The sequence below is a fragment of the Scylla paramamosain genome, chromosome 35 (assembly GCF_035594125.1).
Source record: "Scylla paramamosain isolate STU-SP2022 chromosome 35, ASM3559412v1, whole genome shotgun sequence".
Taxonomy (NCBI): Eukaryota; Metazoa; Arthropoda; class Malacostraca; order Decapoda; family Portunidae; genus Scylla; species Scylla paramamosain.
The window spans coordinates 8,516,395-8,528,379 of record NC_087185.1 but is presented as its reverse complement, the minus strand read 5'-3'; the positions used below and the strand labels follow the sequence as shown (position 1 = coordinate 8,528,379).

Below are 11,985 nucleotides of genomic sequence, written 5' to 3'. Positions count from 1 at the left end.
CTGTGACTCATATGCTACTGTTATGCTACTTCTTTTAACACTCTGTGACTGAGAGTTCGCTTAGCTTAAAGGACTTGAAAGCACATTACTGAAAGGGTAGTTACCAGATGTACAGAGATGGGAACTCTTGTGATGCACTGCTCCTGAGCAGGTGCATGCCAAGGAAGTTGTTCGTTGTAAGGTATGATATGACCAGACAAGTAATTTATAAAAATGGAAGTCTCACATAGAAAATATATATGTATTCTATATACGTACATATCTGTGTATATTGAACTACTCCAACGTGGATAAACTTTGAGAATTACGAGGCACAGTAGGACCGTACATCAGAGAGTGGTTGCTGAATTAACAGATGTTTACATGAATAACTACTTGCAGCAGACTGTAAGTGCTCAAAAAACTGTCATTGTTCAAAAAGTCACATCATCAACCTGTACCTTTGGCAATCAACCATTCCATACCAATACACTCTACATCCTTCAGCAAGCAGCAAATATCTGAGCCATACTTAAGTCTAAAAATCTGTCCAGGTGATGTACATGAAACATCACAAGACCATGAACATATACAACAGAGGCAATCTACTGCATCATCTCTCTGGAAACCCCCACACAATATCATTCTACTTCACTGCTCCGATTTTGTTATACAGTATCTAACAAATAAGGATGTGGCCTTTGATTACTACAGAAAACTGTCAGATGTATACCAAATCACATCAAAACTATTCTGAATACTAATGGAGAAATGACAAAACAAAAGCTTTTCCTGCCTTTCCTACCAATAATGTCTGAGAAATAGCAAGCCAATAATGTTTTGATCAGATACTGTATTGTGCAGCAACAATAACCCATCCAGGGAGAATTTATACAACCAAATCTATCAACAATAGAATCAATACACACAAAATTCAACACTTACAATGAGGTAGTACACCATTCTTTTTCTTCTTATGCGACTATCTCATCTCCTACAATAACTGGAGGTCTCACTGCCCTTACAGGAAGAGCCACTAACATCTGGAGGACATTCCTCATCTACTGGGTTTCAATATCAGTGGAACTCAACTGACAAACAGCCTTATACTATTTCAAGTTAATATCTTATAATCTATGGCATGACAGATCTCTCAGACTCCTTTTACATGACATTAATTCACAAAGTTGATCTGGACTTCAAACAACACAAATGTGAAGTATTTTTTCCTATGCAGTTCCTTCTCTAAAAAAACAAATTATTCATCTCTCTCTCTTGCACTTTAGGACATAAAATTACAGTCCAAGTTTCATGCACAAATTCATCTCTCTGCTTTAGTACACAGATCAAGATTCTTGTTAGACTTCCATCACACTGGAATAAAAACTTTCACCTTACATTTGAGGTGCGGGGCATTTGAGGATGTGCTCAGACTTAAGTAGTCTAGTGAGTCGAAAGCCCCTTTCAGCAAACTGGCTGAAGTGTGCCTCCTCCAACAGGATGCCTCATTTCATCTGCCTTCAGCACGTTCAGCACAGAAACAACACAGCAGCATTCTTATGAAAATTTCACCAAAACTTCATGACCACCTACGCCACCAGGGGTTCCCGCTGCTCAGAAAGAGGCCAATACTGAGTGTGACAGACACATGACTGATATGATGATGCAATGTACAATAGTTTTGAATGGATGCCACTCAGTATTGTGTGGTCTGGAGACATTCTTTTATAGTCAGTAAAAAAAATGGCAGTTTGGGTGTTTTTGCCAGAAGTACAAGATCAATGAATATTATAACTAGAGAAAATTACCCATAATATACCTAAATGAATGCCTTATTAATACAACAAATATTCAATTCATAGGAAAGAAAACAACACAATACTAATGGTACATAATCATTAAACACATGAACTTCCAACAAGGCATGGAATGAACTACTTAATTCACACAAGAATGAGTGGCATGAGTCTCCTGGCTGTGGCTCAGGTCTCCTACACACTGCATCACCACCTGCCCTCCTCCAAGATCTCACTAGTGAGCACAGCACTACCTACAGCAACACACGCCAACATGCACGCAGAGTTCCCCCTAGGACTTGTTAACTCGTCGGTACACAGCATAGGAAACTGCAGCCAAGCCCAGGGCCACCATCACAGAGGCCAGTACTCCACTGTGCTCCTTGAAGGCCTGGTGGAGTCTGGCGAGTTGAACTCCACCGAGGGAGATGTGGGTTGATCTCTGCAACACCACAGTTAGTTGACACCTGTCCCTTAAAGACTAACTATTTACAAAGATATTATGGTGCAATTTGAGGAAACAAACTACAGTAAAGTGATATATGAAGTACCAAAATGAGAGTAAGTGACAAATGACAATGATATCTTAGAAAGACAACAAGAATACAGAAAAAAGGAGACTCAAGATACCTTGAAGGAGACTCTCTGCTGTATCCTATCCCAGTAAGCCTGAAGGTGGGGCCTTTTACCCTCTGCCCAAAACCTACTCTCATGTCCCAGCACGTACAGACGGTTTAGAAGGATGGAGAGATCTATGTCAGCAATGCTAAATAGTTCTCCACACAGCCACCAATCAGCATGTTCTGAAGATAGAAGTATAAAGAAATCAAGGAATGAATTTCAAAACGGAAGAAATTTCAAATTTTTTAACAACTCACCACCTCAACTTATCCTTCTTACCTCCCGTGTGTGTTGCCAGCTCCTCCTCAGCTCTTCCTAGTGCTAAATCAAACTTCTTTATTACCTCCTCCATCTCCTCTGCAGTCTTGTTTAGGTTCTGGTCCCCGTGTTCTGCTGCTGACGCCTTTTCCAGCAAAGTTTCTTGGAATTCAGGGTTCTTATCTGCATGTCCTCTAATCATGATGTGACGGATCCTTGCCATCTCTGGGGGCACACCAGTGGATGTAAGAAGCACTGATGTTGATGGATGAATGGTGTTAAGCAGACTGCTTAACCCACTCTCTTCTTATTATTCATTAATGATCTTCTAAACCAAACTTCTTGTCCTATCCACTCCTACGCTGATGATACCACCCTGCACTTTTCCACGTCTTTTCATAGACGTCCAGCCCTTCAGGAGGTAAACACATCACGCAGGGAAGCCACAGAATGCTTGACTTCTGATCTTTCTAAAATTTCTGATTGGGGCAGAGCAAACTTGATATTGTTCAATGCCTCAAAAACTCAATTCCTCCATCTATCAACTCGACACAACCTTCCAGACAACTATCCCCTCTTCTTCAATGACATTCAACTGTCCTCCTCTTCTACACTGAACATCCTCGGTCTGTCCTTTACTTATAATCTGAACTGGAAACTTCACATCTCATCTCTAGCTAAAACAACTTCTATGAAGTTAGGCATTCTGAGATGTCTCCGCCAGTTTTTCTCACCCTCCCCAGGTGCTAACTCTGTACAAGGGCCTTATCCGTCCATGTATGGAGTATGCTTCAAATGTCTGGGGGGTTCCACTCATACTACTCTTATAGACAGGGTGGAATCAAAAGCTTTTCGTCTCATCAACTCCTCTTCTCTAACTGACTGTCTTCAGCCTCTCTCTCACCGCCGCAATGTTGCATATCTAGCTGTCTTCTACCGCTATTTTCGTGCTAACTGCTCTTCTGATCTTGCTAACTGCATGCCTCCCCTCCTTCCGCGGCCTCGCTGCACAAGACTCTTCTTTCTCTCACCCCTATTCTGCCCACCTCTCTAATGCAAGAGTTAACCAGTATTCTCAATCATTCATCCCTTTCTCTGGTAAACTCTGGAACTTCCTGCCTCCTTCTGTATTTCCACCTTCCTATGACTTGAATTCCTTCAAGAGGGAGGTTTCAAGACACTTATTCATCAATTTTTGACCACTGCTTTGACCCTTTTGTAGGACTGGCATTTCAGTGGGCATTTTTTTTATTAGATTTTTGTTGCCCTTGGCCAGTGTCCTTCCTACATATAAAAAAAAAAAAGACTGCTCCTAATATTTTGAAAGATAGGTAATAATTTCTGCTTACAAATATATACAAGTTTTTGTCTCCCAACACTGTCTGCCTACTCCTTCAATAGTCAAAAACAAACATGTGTACCTCCAATCTACATGAAAAGATTAAGATGAAAGAAGGAGGTTTTCTTTAACTACACATTCCATCTATCTTTTCACATTCATTTTTACTTCTCATCTACACTGGGTATTCAAAATATGTGAATTCTATCATATGAGACTAACCTAAGTGTGCCAAGTATTCTGAATATGCGAGAAAATTCCCTATTATGTGAATAATGGTGGAGGTGCTACTGATTGGTGAGGTAAGGTGGCTGACTTGCACTAGTGGACGGTGGGTGCAAATGTTTTCTCATACTTTCCTCGCACCTTACAAAGCCCACATTTTTTTACTTTTTTTGTTTGTTTACAATGTCTTTTCATATTATATTTTACAAATTATATTTACTAATGTGTTTAACTGTTGCTTTTGAAAAATAGTGCCAGAATAAATATTAAGAGGGTTCAAAAACAGGTCATAGAACATAACCCCTTATAATTGATGGGATGACAGGTTTGATATATGTGAATTCTCATTATGCAAGCTTTTTCACAAAACATAACCCTTGCATGTAATGAATGCCTGGTGTACCTGTAGGTGAATCGATCATTCAAACATGTATCTCTAACAGAGGTTACTGTGATAGGGTTCTACAGGGCAGCAGGCAACCACCTAAGAGCAGATGAGACACATGTAGGCACTTCCACTTCAAGCACAGAAAACAAATTTACACCACAATCATACAAACAAGCAAACCACACACACCTGCCATCTGCTTGAAGAGTGCTGGGGTGAAGGGGAACTTAGGATTATCCCACAGGTGAGGGTTGCCAGCTGTCCCATATGTCATTGCTCCCACTGGCAGGCCCTCAAAGCACTCCCTGAAGGCTTGAATCTTCTTGCTCTCCTCGCTGCCTTTCTCCCGGGGTGTCAACTGTCCAAACTGGCCTGGTGGAAGGTGTGACAATGTGGTGTGTGGCTGTTGGTGGAGCCTAGTTATCAAGGTATACAAGATACATACATACATACCTACATGTAACAATATGCACAAATAAAATGATAAATACAGGAAATTAATTGCAACTTGTACTCTCTTAAGAAAAGTAATCATTTTACAATTCTCTCATGGTGCAATTGCTAAGCTACACAACAGTATACAAATAATTAAATAGAGAGAGAAATTAATTGCTATAAAATCACTGAAACAAAATCATAAACTTGCTATTCAAGAAATGACAAACTACAGAAATCAAGAAATCAATTACATACTATACAATCAGTAGCACAAAATCATACCTTTATCTTCTGAAAAATAAAGAAATTATTATGCAGTAACTGGCACATTATCATATTTTTATAATTTAAGAAACAACACAAGGCACAAAAATAGACCTGAATAAAGTAAATCCTCCTTCCCATGACTTGAACTCTTTCAAGACGGAGATTTCAAGACACTTATCCTCAAATTTTGGATGATCCTTTTTGGCTTTTATTTAGGGGCTAGCATCTCTGTGGGCCTTTTTCTAATTCTTCCTGTTGCCCTAACTCAGTGCTCCTTTTACATGAAATAAATGGTAAATATATAAAAATAAATGAGTGAATTAATAAAAAAAAAATCATGCACCACATGATCATGAACACTAAACCACACCTACCATTTGAGAAATTGTCCTCCAGGTATTCAACAATCCTCACAGAGTCTGGAATGACCTTCACTCCATCTGTGAGGACCGGCACCTCCCCACGAGGGTTGAGTCTCAGGAACCAGGGCTTGTACTGCTCCTTGTTGAACAGTGACACCACCTGGCTCTTGAATGGCACACGCTTCTCATACAGTGCCATGAGGACCTGTGGGTGTGGTGGTAGGGTACAAATTTCTTGATTGTTCTGGTGCGTCTGTCTTTTATGAGGCATTAACATCTGGACCAAATCATCTTACAACTAACAAAATATCCGACAGTGTAAACAAAAAACAACTTAAACTGAAAATGGCTGTTACATATTACAATCCAAACTTAAAAAAAGGATAAAATGTATTCAAACTCAAACTAGAACTGGCCAAAACTACTTACAACCATTATATAAGTGCAAAAATATCTTACATCCCAATCTAATGACACTGAGATCTTTAGTGGTTGTAAGATTTGACAGTTTAGCCTAAATGCCTTATAGTCTAAGGTAAAAATAGCAGAAATGTATGGAGTTTTCTGTGGATGCTGTAATAATGCTATGAGTGAGGATCAGCAGAGACTACTGGAACCATGTGGCAACTCTGCCCTGCGTTTTAGAGCCTGTGCAAGATGTGCTCCAGGATTCTACAACAGATTCCCAACTTATATCATAAACAATGTGAACCTCAAGATATTAAAGAGAAGCCTGACGACCCATCTCTTGAATGACATGCATGACTTTCAAGATTTAACCATAAGTCCTGCATACAGGGTGTAGTTTGTCAGTATGCTGAAAATTTATGTCCATTACAGTCATAATAAGTCATCAACCACTCACTAATGTCACAAGCGTCATCAAGGGAAATCCGTCATGTTTTCAAGGGGGTCCCTGTGGAGCGCCGCTGCTGCTGCTGCTACTGTGGATTGTGGCTTTAGAATATTTATTAACATTAACATCATCATTAGCCTTAAGACTAATGACGCGTCCAGACAGAGCCAAGGGTGGGGTGCAGTGAGCGAGATGGGAGTCATGCCAGTCTGGTTGCCTTGCAACTTACACCAAAACATGGCCAGTATCTTTAAGTCTGACCTAAAAACGGCCTGGACAAAACAACCAAAACACCCTTCAGCCTAAATTTTAACCAACAGAAATATCTGTCCCTAAACCAAATAACGGCGTGTTTCAACCCAAACAAAACAGCTGCCGGAGTCCTCACTGAGAACCTCCAAAAGAACTCGAACTTCTGAGTAGCAAACATCAAAACCAAAAATACACAACCTAATAGACCCATACGAACAACCAGACCTATAGAGATAGACAAACACTACCCCTATGAATATTCACCGGCATACGGTGAAAGCCAAGCACTATTTAGATCTATGGAAGACCCCAAGCACTAAGACTATCCGCAAAAGACTATATACACCAGGTCCCGCCACTCACTCTCTGCGAGTAGAAGGACATGGGGTGGTAATACAGCTTGAGGGAGTTTCCGTTGCCATTGCTGTTGTTGGAGTGGGCGCCGGAAGACATAGCGGGTGAGAGTCACGGAACAGCTGACCGACCGCCGCCAACACCGGCTGACTGACTGCTAAGGTTAACTCCGGCTTGTGTTGCAGTGAATATTTTATTCTATTTCAGAGTTTTTCATACCTTTACATTGTTTCTATCTTTATTATTCGTATTTTTAGTAGTTACATAATAATTTGTATGATAATTTAGCTTATTGAAACCAATCGTCTTTTTAGTTACATTTTTACATGTGTATCTCTTATCTCCGATTTATGTTATGTGAATGTTATAGGTTACCTAATGTTTTCTTCGCTTACTTCAAAGGATTTTCTCGTTAGATGTGGATATTTTTATATAATTAATACAGAGTAATGTCGGAACTACCGTTCCAACAGGGAAATTAATGGTGATGGGAACTAGTTCAATTAATATATATTAATCCACCGTGACGAGTGGATGAAGCAATGAGGATCCGGGTCGAGCAGATTCACCATCCCGGAGCAAACCAATATCAATCCGCTTAGTAATCGGGGAGTTAGTCAACTTCCAAAGGTATACACCGATAGAGGCTTTGAGCGGAGAAATGAGGCGTCTTTTTAAGTTCTCACAAGGGCTCAAAATTTTAGCCCCTCAGACCTCTGCCTACATGACCACTGAAAAACAATCCAGAGGAGTTGCCTGGCATGCTGCCCAAGGAAAACGTGTCGTTCAGTTTAATGGCAATGTGTCCCTCACAGAGACCGCAGCAGCCTTAACCACACGCTCCTTGAAGTTTGTGCTATTTTGAAGTGAATTGCATTGTGATTTTGTCAATTGAACAAAAGTAATCATATACAGTATGTAGGGCCGATTCTTTTATTTCTTTTATTTTTTTTTTTTATTCTGATCGAAGGAAAGACAGACACATTTTAAAGAACAGCCATATAGTAAAACGTTCCGGGTCAAAATAATGCCTGATGTTGCCCAATACGACTAGTAAAACCTGCTGCATGGTGCTGTAAATACGGCAGTTATGAAATGAAATGTCAAAGCGCCTCTTTGCTGGTATTTTCACACTATTTCCGGGGTTTGGGGGCGTTCATCTCTTAGGCATCCCTATTTATTATTCAATTCTGTCTAGACAGACTGCAAGTATTATAGTATAACGAATATGGTCTATTATTAGCGATTATCGAAGGGAGCACAGGAAAACTGTGATGCAGGGAGTAGGTCTAGCAGCTCTCTAGGTCACAGGTCATTCATAAGGGTGAGAGCGAGGTCCCTTGCCCCTCTGTTCAGATTCAGTCATGTTAAGGGAACGTTCTGTCCCGTATATCGCTTCTTCAGACGTTTCCTACTTCATCACCTGTGCAAATACAAGCCACTCTGCAGAGTATTTTAGCGTGAATTGGTTGTATCAATCATGACCTCACACTGCATTATGGCACTGTACCTGAACACAATGATGTGTTGTAAGTCATAGCCCAAGACAGAAAGGCCATTCAGACATCTTTAACTGCCCTGTTAGAATGCCACATACCACTGGAAGACTTAACTGTTCCACGCTCATTGTAAGCAAATGTTACTATTTACTTAATTTGAAACAATTCACGCTACACAGTTTTAATAATGGTTTTCACTCATGACTGATCTGTATGCAGATAATTTTGTATGTTCAAGATATTAATGAAAACAATACACTCACGTCGGCTTGTTTTCACCTAACATGTTGCATCACTGCCCACGAGTGGCGGTTTCCTTCGTTCCGCCCCGCTCCCCGCCCACAATTCTCGCAAGCGCTTAGAAAGCTTGCGACCCGGGATAGTTTTTTTTTTTTTTTTTATGTAGGAAGAACACTGGCCAAGGGCAACAAAAATTCAATAAAAAAAAAATGCCCACTGAATTGCCAGTCCCATAAAAGGGTCAAAGCAGTAGTCAAAATTTGAAGAATAAGTGTCTTGAAACTTCCTTCTTGAAGGAATTCAAGTCATAGGAAGCTGGAAATACAGACGCAGTCTGGGAGTTCCAGAGTTTACCAGAGAAAGGGATGAATGATTGAGAATAGTGGTTAACTCTTGCATTAGAGAGGTGGACAGAATAGGGGTGAGAGAAAGAAGAAAGTCTTGTGCAGCGAGGCCGCGGGAGGGGAGGCATGGAGTTAGCAAGATCAGAAGAGCAGTTAGCATGAAAATAGCGGTACAAGACAACTAGAGATGCAGCATTGCGGCGGTGAGAGAGAGGCTGAAGACAGTCAGTTAGAGGAGAGGAGTTGATGAGACGAAAAGCTTTTGATTCCACCCTGTCAAGAGCAGTATGAGTGGAAACCCCCCAGACATGTGAAGCATACTCCATACATGGACGGATAAGGCCCTTGTACAGAGTTAGCAGCTGGGGGGGGGGGAGAAAAACTGGCGGAGATGTCTCAGAACGCCTAACTTCATAGAAGATGTTTTAGCTAGAGATGAGATGTGAAGTTTCCAGTTCAGATTATAAGTAAAGGACAGACCGAGGATGTTCAGTGTAGGAGAGGGGAACAGTTGAGTGTCATTGAAGAAGAGGAGACAGTTGTCTGGAAGGTTGTGTCGATTTGATAGATGGAGGAATTGAGTTTTTGAGGCATTGAACAATACCAAGTTTGCTCTGCCACAATCAGAAATTTTAGGAAGAACAGAAGTCAAGCGTTCTGTGGCTTCCCTGCGTGACATGTTTACCTCCTGAAGGGTTGGACATCTATGAAAAGACGTGGAAAAGTGCAGAGTGGTATCATCAGCGTAGGAGTGGATAGGACAAGAAGTTTGGTTTAGAAGATCATTAATGAATAATAAGAAGAGAATAGGTGACAGGACAGAACCCTGAGGAACACCACTGTTAATAGATTTAGGAGAACAGTGACCGTCTACCACAACAGCAATAGAACGGTCAGAAAGGAAACTTGAGAAAAGTTACAGAGAGAAAGATAGAAGCCGTAGGAGGGTAGTTTGGAAATCAAAGCTTTGTGCCAGACTCTATCAAAAGCTTTTGATATGTCCAAGGCAACAGCAAAAGTTTCACCAAAATCTCTAAAAGAGGATGACCAAGACTCGGTAAGGAAAGCCAGAAGATCACCAGTAGAGCGGCCTTGACAGAACCCATACTGACGATCAGATAGAAGGTTGTGAAGTGATAGATGTTTAAGAATATTCCTCTTGAGGATATATTGAAAAACTTAAGATAGGTAGGAAATTAAAGCAATAGGACGGTAGTTTGACGGATTAGAACGGTCACCCTTTTTAGGAACAGGTTGAATGTAGGCAAACTTCCAGCAAGAAGGAAAGGTAGATGTTGACAGACAGAGCTGAAAGAGTTTGACAAGGCAAGGTGCAAGCACGGAGGCACAGTTTCGGAGAACAATAGGAGGGACCGCATCAGGTCCATAAGCCTTCCGAGGGTTTAGACCAGCGAGGGCATGGAAAACATCATTGCGAAGAATTTTAATAGGTGGCATAAAGTAGTCAGAGGGTGGAGAAGAGGGAGGAACAAGCCCAGAATCGTCCAAGGTAGAATTTTTAGCAAAGGTTTGAGCGAAGAGTTCAGCTTTAGAAATAGATGTGATAGCAGTGGTGCCATCTGGTTGAAATAAAAGAGGGTAAGAAGAAGAAGCAAAGTTATTGGAGATATTTTTGGCTAGATGCCAGAAGTCACGAGGGGAGTTAGATCTTGAAAGGTTTTGACACTTTCTGTTGATGAAGGAGTTTTTGGCTAGTTGGAGAACAGACTTGGCATAGTTCCGGGCAGAAATATAAAGGTGGGCCACCACTCTATCATGTATAGCACGAGAACAAGCTGTGTTAAACCAAGGTTTAGAAGGTTTAGGACGAGAAAAAGAGTGAGGGATGTACGCCTCCATGCCAGACACTATTGCCTTTGTTATGCGCTCAGCACACAAAGACGGGTCTCTGACACGGAAGCAGTAGTCATTGCAAGGAAAATCAGCAAAATACCTCCTCAGGTCCCCCCAACTAGCAGAGGCAAAACGCCAGAGGCACCTTCGCTTAGGGGGATCCTGAGGAGGGATTGGAGCGATAGGACAAGATACAGATATGAGATTGTGACCGGAGGAGCGCAACGGAGAAGAGAGGGTGACAGCATAAGCAGAAGGATTAGAGGTCAGGAAAATGTCAAGAATGTTGGGTGTATCTCCAAGACGGTCAGGAATACCTATGAATTTTCACAAGAGCTTGGAAATTTAGGTAAAACCCTGTGAACTTGTGAATTTTGTTTGAATAAATTTGGAAATCTTGTGAATTTTGTTCATTTCCATGGTACAAATCTGGCAGTCAAGACAGTAGCCTACTATTACTTCTACTACCACTACGATCAGTAATAGTTACATGTTAGTATATCAAAAGTAGGCTTAATAATTATGGTATTAATGACTATTATTATTATTATTATTATTATTATTATTATTATTATTATTATTATTATTATTATTATTAATAATAATATTATTGTAATCAATTACGATTCCTTGCTGTCCAGATTTGAAAATCAGCCAGAGATGACAACCCTGCTTGTCCTGTCCCGTTGCGTTTAGTAAAGTAAAATCTTCCTGGTTGAACTATGTGGACAGATAAGGAAAAAATTCACCTTTGAACAGCAAAGTGTCCTTGCCTTAATAAGAGCCTTGGAACCCAGTCAAGCCTTGTCTCCACAAAGAAATATGAAATCTATATCAAGGCTGGTAGTGCACTTTCCAATGCTGGTGAAAGAAGATCTAGACATACTACAAGATCAATGGAGGGACTTGCTGT

The 11,985-nt window shown here is 40.8% G+C and overlaps 1 protein-coding gene across 1 annotated transcript; it reads right to left on the bottom strand.

Moving 5' to 3' along the window:
* Positions 1-818: 818 nt before the first annotated feature.
* On the bottom strand, positions 819-7,302 carry LOC135090639 (ganglioside-induced differentiation-associated protein 1-like). The gene is made up of 6 exons (XM_063987582.1): positions 7,145-7,302; positions 5,686-5,878; positions 4,796-4,978; positions 2,676-2,879; positions 2,406-2,578; positions 819-2,217 (listed from the first exon to the last, which is right to left on the bottom strand). The coding sequence occupies exons 1-6, from the start codon at positions 7,232-7,234 to the stop codon at positions 2,068-2,070; spliced, it is 993 nt and encodes a 330-aa protein (XP_063843652.1). The 5' UTR covers positions 7,235-7,302; the 3' UTR covers positions 819-2,067.
* Positions 7,303-11,985: the final 4,683 nt, after the last annotated feature.